The sequence below is a fragment of the Diabrotica virgifera genome, chromosome 6 (assembly GCF_917563875.1).
Source record: "Diabrotica virgifera virgifera chromosome 6, PGI_DIABVI_V3a".
Classification (NCBI taxonomy): Eukaryota; Metazoa; Arthropoda; class Insecta; order Coleoptera; family Chrysomelidae; genus Diabrotica; species Diabrotica virgifera.
The window spans coordinates 226108435-226128638 of NC_065448.1; the positions used below are offsets into that span (position 1 = coordinate 226108435).

General features: G+C 34.3%; 2 protein-coding genes across 2 annotated transcripts in view; one reads left to right on the forward strand and one right to left on the reverse strand.

The window, feature by feature from the left end:
* The window catches only part of LOC126886759 (28S ribosomal protein S24, mitochondrial), a 20628-nt gene extending 13647 nt beyond the window's left edge, over nucleotides 1-6981 (reverse strand). Inside the window, exons 1-2 of the mRNA XM_050653784.1 lie at nucleotides 6833-6981; nucleotides 6593-6779 (exon numbers count right to left, since the gene is read on the reverse strand). Coding sequence (XP_050509741.1) covers nucleotides 6593-6779; nucleotides 6833-6850 — 205 coding nt within the window. The 5' untranslated portion in view covers nucleotides 6851-6981. The remainder of the gene's footprint in view (nucleotides 1-6592; nucleotides 6780-6832) is intronic.
* LOC126886760 (uncharacterized) lies at nucleotides 6936-18727 on the forward strand. The gene is made up of 4 exons (XM_050653785.1): nucleotides 6936-7205; nucleotides 7261-7437; nucleotides 18404-18518; nucleotides 18568-18727. The coding sequence occupies exons 1-4, from the start codon at nucleotides 7160-7162 to the stop codon at nucleotides 18710-18712; spliced, it is 483 nt and encodes a 160-aa protein (XP_050509742.1). The 5' UTR covers nucleotides 6936-7159; the 3' UTR covers nucleotides 18713-18727.
* The last annotated feature ends 1477 nt before the right edge of the window (nucleotides 18728-20204 follow it).

Genomic DNA, 20204 nt, shown 5'->3' on the forward strand with positions numbered 1-20204 from the left:
GAAAATTTTCATGCTGAAAAAGGTGATGTCAACCTAACCTCAACTTCAATAGAAGAATATTCTTTAAAAGAAGAAAATAAATTATTAAGAGCAACAATACAAGATAAAAACACTATAATAGTAGACAAGGAAGTCTTAATAAAACTTTTGAATGAGAAAATAGTATCTCTAGAAGAAAAAATGAATCAGTTACAAAAAGATAAACAGATGGACAAAAAACAGCCCAAGGGTAATAAAAACAATAGTCTTGTTGTACCACAGCAATCTACCTTGATTTTAACAAAACAACAAGAGGCTTCAGCAGACAAATATGGACAACTTCAAGGAAACTCTACGAAAATTAATGAGAATGTCATACAAGGTCAGTCAAAAATAAATGAACAAGTTGTTAGTTTAGAAATTATGAAGACACAAACTCAGCTAATAATGAATGATGTGTTAAACATTAATAACGACGAGACAATAAAACCTGATGATTCAAGACTAACTGTTAAGTCTTCACATGAAAATCTTGTAAAACAAACTCAAATTAATAATACAACGAATCAAAATGCTCCATCATCGTCAAGTAAAAATCAACATATGGATGGTTGGGAAACTCAAAGAAAAAGGGGTTTCTTAAAAAATAAACGACCAGCACCCATTCAAGGCAAAAGAAATGGAACTTCCAATCTTAAAATTGCCCCCAGTGTGTCTAGTTATAGTTGGATTTTCTTGTCAGGTCTCACTGACGATTCAACAGCAAAGGATGTGCAATCATACATGCAATAAAATGGGGTTCAAAATAGTGTCATAGAAAAGTTGCGCACAAAGAAAAAGTTCATTAGCTCTTTTAAAATTGGAGTAACACAAGAGAGCGTGCCCACAGTCCTAACTCCTGATTTTTGGCCAGTCGGTCTTTATGTTAGTGAATTTTTAAACCTGAAGAATCTAGCACCTCAATAGATAGGTTAAATAATCAACTTGAAAAAATTGCTTCTGACCAGGTGTGTATAGTGCACCAAAACCTTCAATCTATAGGAACAAGTCATGATGCTCTTCAAGAATTTCTAAACGATGAAAAAAATGTTCTTGCTATGTGTGTGAGCGAACATTGGAAAACCATCGATCAATTGTCCGCATATAATTTGGTGGGATATTCACTGGCATCAGCATTTTGCAGGCAAAATGGATATGGAGGCACAGCAATTTTTTTAAGGAATGGTATAGAGTACGTACATAGAAGTGACATAACCATATTTGGCGATGAAGAATGTTTTGAGTGTTCTGCCGTAGAACTCTCATTTTATAAAAAAAAAGGTCATAATCATATGTATATACAGAACAAGCACAAAACCTGTTCATGACTTTTTAGTAAAACTTGAGTCAGTTCTAAATATACTACTAAATGAGCAATGCACATGTTTTATTGCTGGAGATTTTAATTTAGATATAATGAATGTTAAGGACAGTAATGCTAAAGATTTCAGTGAATTGTTGCAGTCTTTTAATTTTGCTCCTTCTATTTTAGAATATACACGGGTAAGTAGGACTTCTCAAAGTTGTATTGACAATATTTACACTAATATAAACGTTTTTGATGCAGAGGTGGTGGGCACTCATATGTCTGACCATACTGCCCAGAAGGTGTCCTTTACTTTGCAAATAAGTGGAAAACTCAAAAAAGTTAAAAAAAGAATTTTTTCAATTACAAATAAAAATAACTTCAAGTCTATGCTTTTTAGTCAAAAATGGGACTCAGTGTTTTTTACCCCTGAATCACTGGTAAATGAGCAATGGGATGCTTTTGTCAGTATTGTTGGGTCTACCTTTGATTATTGCTTTCCTATAGTCTCAGTTCAGCAAAAATGTACGGCAAAAAAAATACTAAAACCTAATCAGCAGGTTGCTGCATGTAAGAATGAGCTAGACATCCTTCTAGTGCTTAGTAGGTCTGACAGGGTCTATAGTGAGGCTTACAAAACAAAGAAGCAGGAATACAATCGTCTCCTGAGCGATGCAAGAAGTGCTCATTATGAAGAGCGTATAAATAACAGTGAAAGCAAATCAAAATGCGTTTGGCAGATTGTTAGGGAAATTAATGGTACAGTTACAGAATATGTCGATCAAACTTCGAATATTAGTGGTAAGCCTGAGGATATTTGTAATAACTTTAACAAATTTGTACTTCATGCAGGTCCTAATTTAATAAAAACTCAACCTCAAGCCACTTTTTCATGCAGTATTCCATATAACACCAAATCTTTTTTTCTTATACCAGTAACTATTTCTGAAATTCTTAATATCATCTCAAAGCTAAAAAATAAAAAAAGTGCAGGTTATGATGGGATCTCAGCGAATCTGTTGAAACATTGTGAAGAAGAGATTGCAGAACCATTGTGCCACATTATTAATAACTCTTTTAAGTATGGTATTTTCCCTAACCAACTAAAGTTAGCTCTAGTGAAACCTTTACATAAAAAGGGAGATAAAACCAAATTGGAAAATTATAGACCCATCAGTTTACTACCGACATTCTCAAAAATTTTCGAAATAGCAATGTGCACAAGACTTATAGCCTTTTTCAATGATGACCACCTAATTGCTGAATCACAACATGGATATCTCAAGGGAAGGTCTGTTGAAACAGCTACATACGAATTCGTGGATAAGATTTTGAATGGATGGGAGAACGGGGAGATTTCCTTGGGAATGTTCCTGGACTTATCAAAAGCGTTTGACAGCATAGATCATCATATTTTGATCAATAAACTAGAAAGATATGGAATTCGTGGCCCTGCTCGGGACTGGATAAGAGATTACCTCACTGACAGACGACAAAAAGTTATTATAACTCGAGAAGGACAACAGTTTTCTTCAGAAGAAGGGAATTTACAACTTGGTATTGCTCAGGGCAGTGTCATGGGACCACTTCTTTTTGTTTTCTACATTAACAATCTTGGTAGCGAAATACTGAGCAGTGAGTCTCACCTTGTGAATTTTGCAGATGATGCAAACTTATTAACATTAGCATCAACGTTTGAGGATCTTCTGAGTATTTCTTCAGATCACTTAAAAACAGCTAAGAATTGGTTCTTAAAAAATAAATTGGTTTTAAATACTGAGAAGACTAACTGTGTTTGTTTTCACACAAAGCAAAATAATGAGATAATTCCAGAGGAGATTGAGTTGGATGATCAAACTGTTGTATTATCAACAAATACAAAATTCTTGGGTATTTACATAGATCAACATCTAAATTGGTCAGAGCATCTGTGTGTTGTTCGCAAGAGAATCAACATGGCATGTTATTCATTATGAGTAATGTCAAAGTATTTGAATTTACAACACCTTAAGACAGTTTATTTTGCAAACATCTACTCAGTGCTCAGATATGGTATTATTTTCTGGGGCGGAGGAACTGATGTTGATAGAGTATTCATTGCTCAGAAGAGAGCAATAAGAACAATGCTCAAGATAAAAGCTCGAAGGACCTGTAGGGGAAAATTTAAGGAGTTAAGATTATTAACTGTGGCAGGGCTTTATATATATGAGTGTTTACTGTTCCTGTTCAAGAATAGGGATAGGTTTACACATTCTGAGCCAAAACACAGCATACCCACTAGGTATATAGGGCTCAATTTTCCTATACATAGGCTAGTCGCAACAGAGAGAGGACCTACATATTCGTGTATAAAATTTTTTAACAAATTGCCTGTTAGAATTAAATTGCAACAGAATTTTAATATATTTAGAACTGAAATAAAAAGCATTTTATTGGATTTAGAACCATATTCTGTGTATGAGTTTTTAAATCACACATTTTAACTTTTAACTCATAGTATTTGTAATTGTAATTTTGTATGTATATTAGACACTTATTATTCAATTGTGACAATTTGCTGTAAGTGTGTTGTTTACAATTTTTTTAATAAAAGATATTTTGAATTTGAATTTGAATTTGAAAACATCCAAACGCGCGAACACATAGCACAGCAGATAAATAGTAAAATGCACAGAATATCAAATATACCAAACGAAAACAGAACTATTAACGAATGTTGGTACGATATTCAAAACTCGATTTTAGAGGACGTAAGGGAATATTTAAAAACACCTACAATGTTGGCAAAAAATGAATGGATGAACCAAGAAATTCTAGACTTGATGGAAGTTCGACGAAAATACAAAAATAGAAATATTATCAAATACCGTGAAATTAACAAACTCATAAAAAGAAAAATTAAACAGGCCAAAGAATCCTGGCTCGAGAATTCATGTAAAGAAATAGAAGACCTCCAAAAAAAGCATGACAGTTTCAACCTCCACAAGAAACAAATATACCTCCGGAATTAGAAAACAGAAAAATGCTCACATACTTAAAACCGCAGACGGAAAAATTTGTGATCACGAACAACAGTGCAAAGAATGGGAGAGACACATCAGTGACCTTTTTGACGATGCTTCTCGAGAAAATGCTCCAAATACTACCTGTGACAACCAATTAGACAGAGGTCCCAGTATACTGAAGTCAGAAGTCATAAAAGCAATACAACAAGCCAAAAACAATAAAGCACCTGGACCAGATCAAATCCCTGTTGAGCTACTTAAACTTTTGGATGAGGTAAACATTACCTACTTGACTACTTTCTTTAACAAAATTTACAACGAAGGAAAAATACCAGATGATTGGTTGGAGTCACTGTTTATAACATTACCAAAGAAAAGCAGGCCCACCAAATGCAGCGATTTTAGACTAATCAGTTTGATGGGTCACACACTTAAGATACTTTTACGTATTATACAAAACCGAGTATTCCTTCTGTGCGAAACTAGAATGGGTAATAAGCAATTTGGATTTAGAAATGGTCTAGGAACTAGAGAAGCACTATTTTGTATGCGCGTTATATTACAAAAATGTTGTGAATTCCGAAAGAACGTTTATGTTTGTTTCATCGACGTCGAGAAGGCATTCGACCGAGTACAACATGATACACTTTTCGATTGCCTGAAGGCAGCAGGACTTGACCACTACGATATAAGACTGCTGAAATACTTATATTACAATCAAGTAGCCTCTATCCAAATTGGAGACAGTCGTACTGAAAAACTGCCGATAAAACGTGGAGTACGACAAGGTTGTGTTTTATCACCCACCCTTTTTAATCTGTACTCTGAAGAAATCTTTAGGGAGGCTTTGGATGACAGACAAGAGGGAGTAAGGCTAGGCGGAGAAGTAATCAACAATATTAGATACGCTGACGATACAGCCATTCTTGCTGAAAATTTACAAGATCTTCAGACACTACTAAATCTAGTCAGTGAAGCAAGCTATCAGAGAGGCCTTAAAATCAACATTTCAAAAACAAAGTGGATGGTAGTTGGAAAGATTAATATAGATCAAGGTCAGCTTTCTCTTGATGGAGAGGAGTTAGAACGGGTAAATCATTTCAAGTACCTTGGCAGCTGGTTAAATGTAAATTGTGACTCTGATGAAGAGATAATAACTAGGATCAAAATATCACTGAAGGCTTTTATGACCTGGAAACCAGTTTTATGTAATAGAAACCTGTCAATGAATATTCGAAAGAAGGTGCTGAAATGTTATGTGTGGTCTATCCTATTGTATGGTTGTGAGACATGGACGTTAAAAACCACAATGCTAAACAAAATAGAAGCATTCGAATTGTGGTGCTATCCACGAATCCTAAAGATATCGTGGGTTTCACACACTTCCAATGAAGATGTTCTTCAAATGATGAATTCGGAACATCTGCTCATAAGCATCATAAAGAGGAGAAAAACAGAATACTTTGGCCATATAATTAGAGGACCTAAATACCAGCTGCTTCACCTTATAATACAAGGAAAAGTGGAGGGAAAGAGATGGATTGGTCGAAAGAAACTTTCATGGCTGCGTAATATTAGACAATAGTGTGACTGCACAGTAGAAGAATTATTTCGCACAGCAGCCGATAGAGAGAGATTTCAGGAAATTGTAAACATGATGACGGCCAACGTCTGAATACAGACACGGCACCTAAAGAAGAAGAAGAAGATAATTTTATACAACGCTTGGGAAACAAGAGAGATTTAAGGAAAGAGTACAATCTGGACACCGCTGTGACTTCACTTTTACATTAGAGTGAATAAAAATCAATAAAGTTGATCAAATCCCCCTGTCTGAGTTGACAGGGGGATTTGCAAATCGAGGATCAAAACTATTGTTGGCCTTTGCTGATGATTTACATGCAGTCAATCATTCTAGAAGAGAGGTGAGAGGGAGGTGTTTTCACAACTCAAGTAGGAAACAAAAGTAGTCTGTTAAAAAGACAATCTAAATTAAGTCTGTACATGTCAATTATTCACCCAGTTGTTACATATGGAAGTGAAACATGGACTTCCATCTCTTCCATGGACTCCAATTCCAAGATGGAAGGATGATGTTGAAGCCGATTTATCTAAGATTGGTGTACAACAATGTGACATGGAAGTATAAGTTCGTAGAAGATGGAGGGTCATTCATAGCGGATACGACAAAGACTCACCCATGTTGTAAAACCAGTCAAGAAAGAAAGAAAATTAAAGTTAAACAATAACATTAAATACATACAAGTATTCCACGAGTTCCAAGATTTTCTGTGAGCTATTTGCCAGGGGGGATTAGCCATTTCATACGTTAGCGGAAAATCTCTTCTCGGTGTGATCTTGTATTTTCCTGACTGCGTTTTGTGGCAAACTACACTGGTCTGTATACCTCGAGATACATTTTGTTGAAGTTTTAAATTTTGTAACAACACCTAAAACAGAAAACAGTTAATTTATACACTAAGGACCTATGCACTGATCTTACGTTTCTTATTAAACTCATTTCTTTTATTCTTTTAATAACTAAAGAAGTTATTCAAAAAATATTAAATCAATAGGTTATGTAAATCTGTCACTGTCATATTCGTATTCGAGGCCTTGTACTGATTAGCGTTTACAGCCAGCCGAGCCAGCCAACCGATTTCTTCTAATTTAGTGACTCTATGTCTCTAACGTAGAAGTCTATGCAACTCTTGCTCTATTTTCCAGGAAAAATATTGATCCTTGTTTAAAATACTCTTTGTAATAAAGTTGTTGCTACTAACAACGCGCATTGTATGTACACTGCATACATGCATCTTGAAAACTCGAGATGATAAAGTTACTCCTGGCTTTTCATTTGCTACACACTGCGTTTGGTAAGTTGATATTAAAAAATGTGTATGAAATTATTAATTCTACTGTTATTTTAAGTATATTCCATTGACTGTTTTAAATGTATATCAGTAAACAACGATTTTGTACCTTGTGAAGACCCTTTTCATCACAACTTCACGAATGATATTTATCAATCGCCTTGCATGGGCGGTAAAAAAGGACGAGATGGACTGTTTCCTGCTACTTCTTGTATAAAAATAGCCGGAATATTTGGTAAGAACTTTATTTATACACTGGTAAAAGTTTTATACAAAGGTTGTTATTTTTTTATTTAGATATTACTCGTTATAGTAATAACACTGCTGCTTTTAAACTATCTGGGTCAACTCAAACTTGCCGCTATTGTTATCGAGCGAGAGACTGGTTGCCTAACATTTGGCGTAGTGCTTATAGGGTGAATCAATATTATTTCAAATTTAAACGTTTTTTGTTTCATAAAAACAAATTTATGCTTTACAGTATTAAACAGCAACATAAACTAACGTAATTGCCTGCGTTCGTAATTGCAGACGTTCGGATACAATTATTAGCGTCTCTTTGCAAAGACAATGACGTCGACTTTGCAAAGTAACAAGACACTTATTACTCAACATACACACTACACATGACCAGTGCCGGTTTAACCTAACTTCGGGCCCTGGGCGCTGAATATTTAGGGGCCCCTTAAATTGCTATTCGTTGTCAGATTTTTTTACAAGAAAACACATTCATGTATTTATACCCGTAAAATCCATACACAATTTTTAGCAAACAAGAAGAATAGCAAACGTAAAAAATATTCCAAAAAATACATTTAAAAATGTATAAAAAAAAACAGAAAGTTACACAAAACAACACATGACAAACAAAAAAATGTATTCTAAAAAATACATATTATGACAAAAATTAGATCACTTTTTTGCTTGACTAGGCATTAGCAATCTGTCAGATAATACTATCACAATTCAGTTGCTCCAGGTCTTCATTTTCTATAATACAATAGTGATATGCGTCTAGATTTTCTTGACCCAAATTTGGCGTCAAATATATTTTTATTCTTTTTAAAGCCGAAAAAGACCGCTCGCCTGATGAATTAGAAGTTCGTATCGTGAAATAAACTTGCAGTAAAGGTAAAATATTGGGAAATGTTGCCTTTACAACCTTTACGTCCTGGATGACACCAAATTTTATAAATGTTTATGCAACTTTTGGCATAATGTTATAGAATGGGTAATTTCATTATGCAAGTTCTCTTTGGTTTCATCAATATATTTTTTTATATTTCACATACAAAGTATTAATTGACATCTTAACTGCTTCTTTATCTAGCGTAGAAAATCATCTAACAGCTGACGTAACATCTTTGTAGCATATATCCTCGTCTTCGCAAAAAAATATTTTTGTAATTAAGTATTTTCTATGGGAAATAAGCCACAATTTTACTAAAAAATGAATTTATTAACGTTTCGAAGCCCAAATCGGGTTTCGTTGTCAAAATACAAAATATTGTCCTTTTCATGATCATTTTTCAGTGCGTAACAAATGATAGGAAAAAGGGTAAGTCCGTGATAATACACATTTATGACATTTATTCTAACATGACATTTTAGTTAAATTAGACAGTTGTCACATTTTATTTTCAATTTGGAATAAAAACAAATCAAATGTGATTCTTGCATTTATAAAATGGTATTTTCATTGATTTGTATAGTCTTATAAATTATGCAGATTATATTTGTAATATTATTATCTAATTAAAAAAAAATATTTTTTTATTATGGCGCCATCTATCGACAACTAGAATAATAACAGAACTAGAATAATTACCAAACTAATCACCGACGTGCCTTTTTTCTGTCACATACAATTTAATGCGTTAGAAAGAAATCGAAAAACTGTGACGCACTGAAAGATGATCATGAGAAAAAGAATACTACTAAAATAAACAAAAATGTTGTTACTAAGTAAAAAAATTCTTCTAATAATTTATTTAATCTGACTCATTTATATTGGCAATTCAGACATTTTAAAGTAGAAGACTTTAAAATGATATCGCCAATATTTATGAGTTGCGTTCCTGGGACGACTTTACTAAAAGATAGTTCATTCGATTATATGAAATCAATCCCAACTCAAGAATATCCGTCGCAAAAAAAATCATAGCATGTGATCTGTCTTTAAAAAGACAACCAAATGCAACGATGACAGTAAAATTCTCGCGTTAGAGATTCCATAGTAAATCACGAGGGAAAACCAGAGAAACATATTTTAGTATTACTTATTGCATATCTATGTATTATTAATATTATTTATAATTTAAACATATTAAAGTCAGAATTTGGTATTAGTTTTTTGAAGGTAAATTAAATGTAAGACCAAAGACTTACGATGTGGGGATAGTATCACGAGGTTTTTTCCTGGTTTTCCCTCGTGATTTACTATGGAATCTCTAACGCGAGAATTTTACTGTCATCGTTGCATTTGGTTGTCTTTTTAAAGACAGATCACATGCTATGATTTTTTTTGCGACGGATATTCTTGAGTTGGGATTGATTTCATGTAATCGAATGAACTATCTTTTAGTAAAGTCGTCCCAGGAACGCAACTCATAAATATTGGCGATATCATTTTAAAGTCTTCTACTTTAAAATGTATAATATACGTCTGAATTGCCAATATAAATGAGTCAGATTAAATAAATTATTGGAAGAATTTTTTTACTTAGCAACAAAATTTTTGTTTATTTTAGTAGTATTTTGTATTTTGACAACGAAACCCGATTTGGGCTTCGAAACGTTAATAAATTCATTTTTTAGTAAAATTGTGGCTTATTTCCCATAGAAAATACTTAATTATAAAAATGCCACAAGGAAATAGCTTCAGAACAACAAAATATTTTTGGCTTCTAGTTCAACTTCGCTTGACATATTTCTTACGTCTCCAACAAATCTCAAAATAGATGTCATTTAAGTCCACAGTTTCTTTACGTTCACGTCTTGCTTTTGCATTAACTCGTTCCAAAGTTTTTGTCCAAATCAGTGTCAATAGAGCTGTCTCAAAGATTTTATTCTGCAGTGTCTTGCTTCATTTTTAATTGCTAATTTTTCGTCTCTGTTATTGCTTAACTGGAAAAAATAAGTTTGATAGATCCTTAGTTTTTAACTAAAGCATTTACAGCGTCAAAAGTTTCTACAAGCTTTGATTTCATTACTTCCAAGAATTCATTGCAAATTTGGTAAGACAGATAGCTAACTGAACCTTTTCATTTATTCGCATTTCGTTGTAAATGCTCAGCTAAGAAGTAGTCTAATTTAGCCTAGTCTACAAGGCAACTTAAGTTATTTCCTTTATGATGACTCGTTAAATCCTCATTGCATCAACGGAAAGCTAGTCCTTGAGAAGCAAGTCATTTAGTAGTGACAACAACTCTTCTTAGGACGTTTATCCAATAGTCAGCTTCGCATTGCGCTGCCTTGCTCTTTCAAGGCAGCGTCTATAACCCCAATCAATGATGATCTTGTTATTCATGTAACCATAGACTTCAGATAAAATTTACTTCCTTCCTGAGATTTAAGCAAAATATTGAAATGTTTCCAGTGGGTCCACCCAAACTCAGTTAAACTATTTTTTCAAATGAAAATAATTTGCACGGGTAACAATAAACAGCTTTAACACTTGCGTCGTATATTAGCAAATCTCTCTTTTCTTTGCCTCGATTGGGTTTTCCTCTATAAAAGTTGCTTTTATTATTAATCTTCTATAATAAGCTTTTTCTCCATCTTCAAACATTTTTTTACAATGTTCTAAGGAATCACTTTTTTGTTTAAAAGTTCACAGTTTTTATAAAGTCATCAGTCTTAAAATCAGGCCATTTCGAAAACGCAGGTATTTCGTCGTCTTTTTTTTTCTATTTTGGAAAATACGTAAATTATTTAGAGGACTTTACTTTTTTATTAGTAAAAGGAACAAGTCCCTATGGGCCCCTCCGGGGCCCGGGCCCCTGGGCGCCCGCCCCAAGCGCCCAGTACATAAAACAGCACTGCACATGACACTAATACTCATGTTGTGACTGGCCGAATGACATAAAGTCCATGCCATAAAAAAAACGTAATTGCCTGGTAGGGATTCCATACCGAGTATTTCACAAATTGGATATGTTTGTAAACAAAATTTATTTATACAGTGTGTCGCATTTAAAGTGAAGGCAGCCCTTTATCAAAATAACTACAGATTTGAAGTTTTGCACAGTTATACTGGTTAAATGTTCAAATTTTTTAAGATCATCATCATCCAGCCTCAAAAGTCCACTGCTGAACATAGGCCTCCTCCCCTCGTTTCCAACCCCATCTATCCTGCGCCGCCCTCATCCAGTTTTTATTTACCTTTCTTAAGTCGTCAGTCCATCTTGTAGGCGGTCGACCGACGCTTCTCTTGTCTTCTCTTGGCCTCCATTCCAATAACCTCTTCGTCCATCGCCCATCTGTCATTCTGGCTACGTGTCCTGCCCATCTCCACTTCAACCTGGCTATCCTCTCGATGACGTCAGTTACCTTTGTTCTTCTCCTGATTTCTTCGTTTCTGATTTTGTCTCGCAGAGTTATTCCTAACATTGACCGCTCCATTCTTCTCTGCGTGACTCTTAGTTTGGTAGCCGAGGCTTTAGTTAAGGTAAGTGTTTCTGATCCGTACGTCAAGACTGGGAGGACGCACTGATCGAATACCTTTCTCTTTAGACATGTGGGTAACTCACTTTTAAAAGTTTCTCTCAGTTTTCCAAATGCTGCCCACCCAAGACCGATTCTTCTCTTCAGCTCATGAGTCTGGTTATCCCTGCCAATCGTAATTTCATGTCCCAGGTATTTATATCTATCTACGAGTTCTATTTCCTTCCCACCAATACTGATGTTCTGGTTGGGTACCAAATTTGTCATTATTTTTGTTTTTGAGATGTTTATATTTAAACCAACATTTTCTGTAGCTACAACGAGTTCTTGTACCATCTCTCTTGCCATACCTAGATCCTCAGCTACTATGACTATATCATCGGCGAAACGTAAGTTGTTTAGGTATTCTCCATCTATTTTTATTCCCTTTGTCATCCAATCCAAACTCTTGAAAGCATGTTCTAAGACCGTATTAAAAAGTTTAGGTGACATTGGGTCTCTTTGTCTAACCCCCCGTTCTATTTTTATGCGATTACTGTTAGTATGTAATCTGACAGTGGTTGTTGCCTGTAAGTATATTTTGTGTAATAATTTTGTATACCTATAATCTAGCCTGCATTCTTTAAGCGCCTGTAATATTTTGCTAAGTTCAACTGTATCAAAGGCTTTATGAAAATCGATAAAAACTAGAACTAGGGGTTTATTGTATTCCACTACTTTCTCTATCAGGGTTTTTATACTTTGTAGATGGTCATTTGTTCCGTAATTTTTTCGGAATCCTGCCTGTTCTCTTGGTTGATAAGTCTCTAACTTTCTTTCCATTCTCTTAACTATTATTCGCGTAAATAACTTATATAAATGGCTGAGGAGGCTAATCGGTCTGTAATTCTCTAAATTGGCTTTGTCTCCTGCTTTGTGTAATAGAATCATAGTAGCGTTGTTCCAGTCTGTTGGAATATTGGCGTTGTGAAGGCAGATATTGAAAAGTTGTTTAATTTTTTCAAGTAGTATATTTCCTCCAATTTTTAGTGCTTCTGATACTATTCCATCTTCACCTGGGGTTCGATTATTTTTCATTTTCTTCAGAGGCTCTTTGATTTCTGATTTTGTTATATCGGGCATTAAATCCGATCCTTGATTTAATACTCCAGTTTTTACTGTAATTGGAGGTTGCGCATTGTCATCTTTTTTTCTTGATTTGTATAACTCTGTGTAGAACTCTTCGACTATTGTTAATATTTCATCTCTGTTTGTAGTTTCTTTTCCAGTTCTGTTTCTTAGTTTGTTGATTTCTATTTTTCCTTTTTGTACGCTTACGTTCTTCAAAACTTTCATGTTCTTATTTTGCTCTATTGCTTGTTTTGTTTTTTCTACATTGTAGTTTCTTATGTCTTTTCTTATTGACTTTGTGATAGTCTTATTTATTTGATTTAGCGCTTCTTTGCTGGAACTTGTATCTCCTTTCATCTGTCGTCTTAGTTCTATAAGGGTTTTAGTAGGTTGACTTAGTTTTTCATCTTTTTGGTTTGTTGGACAGTATTTAGTTTGAGCCTGTTGTATTGTGGTGATTATTTGCTTGTTCAGTATATTAATGTCTGTTGTTGTTGTATCTTTCAATGTATCATTAATATATTTTTCGAACTCCTGAATATTAGTTGGTTTTACCCATTTCTTTGGGTGTTTCTTATTTATCATTTTGAGTCTTTCCTTTTCGATCGATATCGTTATTTTAGCTCTTACTAACCTGTGATCACTGCTTGTGCTGAACTGGTTTAACACATTTACGTCTTTAAATAATTCTTTTTTATTTGTTAAGAAATAGTCGATTTCGTTCCTTGTTTTTCCATCTGGACTTTCCCAGGTCCATCTTCTGTGTTTTTTCTTTTTAAAGAAGCTGTTCATTTGATAGAGATTGTTTTCCAAAAGAAAAGTTAACAGTTGTTTGCCTCTATCATTTCTGCCTTCGCTTCCAAAATTTCCCAATATTATTTCAGAGGGGTCTTCCTTGGTACCTATTTTGGCGTTGAAATCACCGCCTATTATTAAGAAGTGGCCAGGATTTTCCTTGATTGCACAGGATATTTGGTCGTAGAATATTTGGACTTCTTCATCTGAATGGCCTGTAGTAGGTGCGTATACTTGAATGAACTTTAGGATATATCTGGTGCTCATTTTGATGTTTAAGTATTAAAAGCTATTTTTTAAGATACCCAGTTGAAATTTACATTTTAAACGCAGCCTACTGCGACTTCACAGAGTAAATTTTCGATATTTTGCTTCGCGTTACAGCTATCGGAAAAAGTTATTTGAAAAAGTTGATCCACATAATATTCTAACCCCACATACCAAACTTCATGACAAAATTCGAACTAAAATTATTCTCATAAAACGGTGCTTGTAAGGTGGCAAAAAAGTCTCTTACTTCCTTTGTGCGTTACCCATCCCTGTAATACTTGGAGCCGATCTACCGATGGATATGTATGTAGTCCTATCTCCTGAATCCAAATCTGAAAACAGCATTTCAATACCTCGAACCATCTTCGAGATAAGCGACCTTTAAGTCGAAAATTGTGACGTCACAAACTTCCATCTCGGGACAGCCCATTTTAGGGTCCCGACTACAAACAATGAAAAAACTAAAAGTGCGAATTTTGTCATGAAATTTAGTATGTGGGGTTAGAATAATATTTGCAACAACTTTTTTAAATAACTTTTTCCGATTTCTCTAACGCGAAGCAAAATATCAAAAAAATACCCTGTTTGTAGATTCGCAGGCTGCGTTTAAAATTTAAATTTTAGTTGAGTAGGTATCTTAGGTCTTCATCTTAAATGTGACACACTGCATATACAGGCCTTAGAGGTCCTAGTCTTCGATAGTCTTGACTAAATTCTTCCACTTTTCCCGGTCCTTCACTTGTTCTTCCCAGATTTATCTTCTTCTTCTTCTATGTGTGCCGTGCTTGTTTTCAAGCGTTGGCTATCGTTGTATTAACAAGCTGATGAAATGTTTCTCGGTCGGCAGATATATGAAACAATTCTTCGACCGTTCGACCTGTCCATTGTCTAATGTTACGCAGCCATGACAATTGTTTTCTTCCAACGTAGCGTTTTCCTTCCATTTTGCTCTGAATGATCAACCGGAGTTGGCGATATTTATGTCTCTTCATTATATGACTGAAGTATTGAATCTTTCTCATTTTTATAATGTTAATCAATTCTCCCTCTTTGTGCATGGCCTCCAGCACACATTCGTTGAATATAATATGTACTGTCCACAGGATTCTGAGCATGCGACGGTAACACCAGTGGCGGCTCGTATAACTTTAGAAAGGTAGAGCCAGAATCCGGGCAGCTGCCTAAATTTTTAGTGACGGTTTCACGATATTGTCAAAAAGGATATAAAATAGAAATTAAAAAAAAAATAGGTGCAGATATTTTTATCGGACATCTTGGATATTAAAGCACCCTTTGTAACGCACAGCCGGCACAGCTGAATGATGCTGAATTTTTATGTTTGTGCGTCGCGGTGTTGCCATGCTGTTTTCTATATATTTCTTTCATAATTTCAATCAATGTTAAATGTACCTACAAGAATAATAGAATAATAATATTTACTTCTCCGTCATTATACTACGTATAATGACAAATGAGATGTCAAATTAAAGCTTATAATCCAAGGATAGTACTAAAGGTGAGAAATTAGACCTAGGTTGTCTGTCCGTCTGTCTGTCTGACCGCGAATATAACTCCTCCGTCACTATACCAGGTAGAATGACAAATGAGGTGTCATTTGTTATACCTGGTATAGACAGACGGACAGACAGCCTAGGTTAAATTTCTCACCTTTAGTACCATCTTTGGATTATAAGCTTTCATTTGGCACCTCATTTGTTGTTCTACCTGGTATAGTGACGAAGGAATCATATACGCGGTCGGACAGACCGACGGACAGACAGCCTAGGTTAAATTTCTCACCTTTAGTACTATCCTTGGATAAGCTTTCATTTGACACCTAATTTGTCATTCTACCTGGTATAATGACGGAAGAGTTGAGTTTGCAAACAGACAGACAAGACGGACGGACAGACAGACGGACGTGTACAATTCAATGTTTTCACATTTTTTCAAAATTGGTGAAAACAACAACATAATAAACTTTACTTAATTGGTGTTTCAAAACTACTTACTTTTAACACATTACACAATATTACAAGGTTTCTAGCAAGTTAAACGTCACAATGATTTAAAATAATCAAGTAAAACCCTATATATACATTACATATTAGAACATACCTAAAATACACAAAAATGATACATTTCACACACAAATATAATATCACAAAAAATTGTAACGTGATCGTATGAAAAAATAGAGGATACGGCAACGGTGTTACATATGACGGCCGGACCGGGTCGCTCCAATGCCAATATCTTACACAGACATATTAGGGTGCTTTAATATCCAAGATGTCCTTTTTATCTTATAAATGTATCTACACTGCGGTGCAAAAAAATCGATCCACTAGAAATTTGGTCATTTTTGATGTTTCGAATTTCCTAAACCTGTTGTCCGATTTAAGCGATTCTTTACCACGTTATAGCCTTATTCATTGGCAATATCGCTGTAATAATATTATTGCTATTAGACAGTCAAACTGTCATTGCATGCCAGGTGTACGAATCAAACTGTGCTTTTTCTCAAAGTTCGCATCACCCTGTGGATTATTCTATCATTTATAAAATACTGAAATTAAAACCCAACTATAGCCTTAGGTTTTTTTAACATTTTGTCTTTCGATTTATTCGCTTAGGTTGGATAATAAAAAAGTTAGGTACTTTAACAACTGGCCATGTTCGTCATCAGTACAGGGTGTTTTCTAAATAAGTGCGACAAAATTTAAGGGATAATTTTACATGAGAAAATAATGACAATTTGTTTTATAATCATGTCCGCAAACGCTTCGTTTCCGAAATACTGGATGTTCAATTTTTTTTACAAACTGACTATTTATTTATTGCTTTAAAACCAGTGAAGATATGCAAATGAAATTTGGTGAGTTTTAAGACGTAATTATTGCACATTTTTTAACATATAATTAAAAATTGTATATTCACCATTGGCGCGTGCGTACGGGTAATATTATCGGTTATAATACTCGTTTGCGCTCCAATGGTGAATATTAAATTCTTAATTGTATGTCAAAAAATGTGCAATAACTACGTCTTAAAACCCACCAAATTTGATTTGCATATCTCAACTGGTTTTATAGCAATAAATAAATCGTCAGGTTGTAAAAAAAAATTGAACATCCCGTATCTCGGAAACGAAGCGTTTGCGGACATATGATTATAAAGCAAATTGTCATTATTTTCTTATGTAAAATTACCCCTTAAAGTTTGTCGCACTTATTTAGAAACACCCTGTTCTGATGACGAACATGGCCAGTTGTTAAAGTACCTAACTTTTTTATTATCCAAATCGAAAGACAAAATGTTAAGAAATCCTGAGGCTATAGTTGGGTTTTAAATTAGTATTTTATAAATGCTAGAATAATCCACAGGTTGATGCGAACTTTGAGAAAAAAACATAGTTTGATTCGTACACCCGGTATAAAATGACAGTTTGACTGTCTAGCAACAATATTATTACAACGATATTGTCAATGAATAAGGCTGTAACGTGGTAAAAAATCACTTAAATCGGACAACAGGTTTAGGAAATTCGAAACATCAAAAATGACCAAATTTTTAGTGGATTGATTTTTTTGCACCGCAGTGTATGTATCTACTTTTTTTTTACCACCAAAAGAGTTTTTTAATATACTAATTTGATTCATTGTCAATAAATAAATTAAACGTAGAAAATAATCAAAATATTATTTATATACCTACGACACCCAGGGCCACGACGCACTAATAATTTTACAAATTCAAAAATATAGTAGAGTATAAACACAAATATACAATACAGTAGTAGATAATAAACACAATAGCGGCAAGCGAACGCGTAAAGAAACTAGAAATAGATCTAAAACATTGTATCTTAAGATCTACTAACTTCCTTTTCGAGATTTCGAGCCTGGCACGAAGAGTCCCATTTAAACGTGTATTAAAAGTGCAATACCGCTCTATCTCTGTCACTTACATAGGATGCTCATAAAATCTTTCTCTTTTCTGGCGAGCCACTATGACTTTCGGCACCGGGATCTTCATCTCTTATCCGGTCAGCTGTGGGTGGCCAGAGTCGGTGGATAGATTTGCATTACGCTACACAGTTGCCAGATTTTATATTATTTATGAAAATAAAGATAAATAATCACAAAAAAAATTAACAGGCATTAAGATGTTTTTAAGATAAAAAATATGTTTCTGCATAGTTAGCAAGGTAGTGCCATGGCTCTATGGCACTACCTCACGGGCCGCCACTGGGTAACACCACAACTCGAACGCTTCTAATTTGTTAAGATTCTTCATTTTTGTTGTCCATACCCCATACTCCCAGATTTATAAGTACTTAATAATTTTTGTTGTTGTAGATGATACCGAAGACGCAATTGTTGTTCGTGGATGTGCCTTAGATAGCGGAACCTTAACTACTGATACTGAAATTGTCAGAATGTCGCATTGTGGCAGCTTCTATTATGAAAATAGGTATAACACACGAAATTTTCAAGCTTGAAATAACGTGTAATTTTTTTAGGTACGTAAGAGGTTGCGTGCAAAGCTGTAATGACGCGGACGGCTGCAATAAAGGTGCTCAAGAGAAACTTAACTCATGGACAATATTATTATCTATGTTTCTCGCAAAAGTCTATCCATTATGTTATAAATTATACACTTTTTAAATAAAATAATTTAAGTTTTAACATAAATTTTATAATGCTTTAAAAATGTGCCTCCTTCGGGTTTTTTGGTCTTCTTTTCCTACTCCTTCCAGGAATCTTCAAACGTCTTGACATTGAACATGACTAAACAACCTTAATATATGCTCTCATATTTTGGCATTAATTGGTGACACACTAGACTTCCCTCAATATACTCATTCTTAATTTTATCCTTTTTTGTCACTCCAATTATTCATCTAAACATTCTCATTTCCACTCATTCTTGTTCCTATTTGTTTTTAACTGCTCAACATCCAGTTTCGTTTGAGAATGTAGGACCGAGCTTTGGTGCAATCCTACTTTCACATTAAAATTATCAGTCGCTCTCACACCTGTCCTAACACCTAACACTAATTGTTACTACCTCGTACATATCTCTCACAATCTTTACATATTCACCGGGATCTCTTTTATTCTTGAGTGCAGAATCTCTCTAGGAGATCTATCATTATGCCTTTTCAAGATCAATGAATACCATATGAGCGTTTGTTTCTTTATTCCTCTATTTTTGCATCAATTGTTTTTATAATGAAAATTGCATCTACTGCTGATCTGCCCTGCATGAAGCCAAACTGAATATCAGATATTTAGGTTTCTTCATAATATCCGTCTATCAATTACTCTATCCCATATTTTCATGGTGTGACTAAATAGTTTTATGGCCGCTTATTCTGTACATTGTGCATTGTAGTTTTTGTAAACAAGTACTAATACACACGAACTTTCATAATTCTAAAGACTAATTTTTCAATCTAATGTTGTTCTGAAGCTTTTTCCTTGTGGCATTTTTATTATTAACTATTTTTAATGGGAAATAAGCCACAATTTTACTAAGAAAAAAAAAATAAAATTTATAAATTAAATAAATTTTACTCGAAACGGTAATAAAATCATTTTTTTAGTAAAATTGTGGCTTATTTCCCTTTAAAAATAGTTAATTTCAATCTAATAGCACACAAAACAATATTGAAAATGTTGCTCTATATCCTAGCAGATTGAAAACAATGGGAACCTTCTCTGGCTACACCTCCGAGGCTTCTAACATTTGCAAGCCATAACGGATGCTGAGACTAAGGAAGACGAGGGAATTTTAAAATTTATAATTGACGTCCCATCTGCTCAGCGCGGTAAAGTTCCAACGAGAATGGTTCCCTTATTCGTACTCCAATCAGAGTAAACATGATTTAATATTATTATGAGTAAACATGATTTACATGTTGGAACCATTCTCGTTGGAACTTTACCTCGCTGATCAGATGGGACGTGAATTATAAATTTTAAAATTCCCTCATCTTCCTTAGTCTCAGCATCCTTTATGGTTTGCAAATTTTAGAAGCCTCGGAGGTGTAACCAGAGAAGGTTCCCATTGTTTTCAATCTGGTAGGATGTAGAGCTTTTAATGTTGTTTTGTGTGCTATTGGATTGAAAACTTAATTTTTGATAGCAGTTGCCG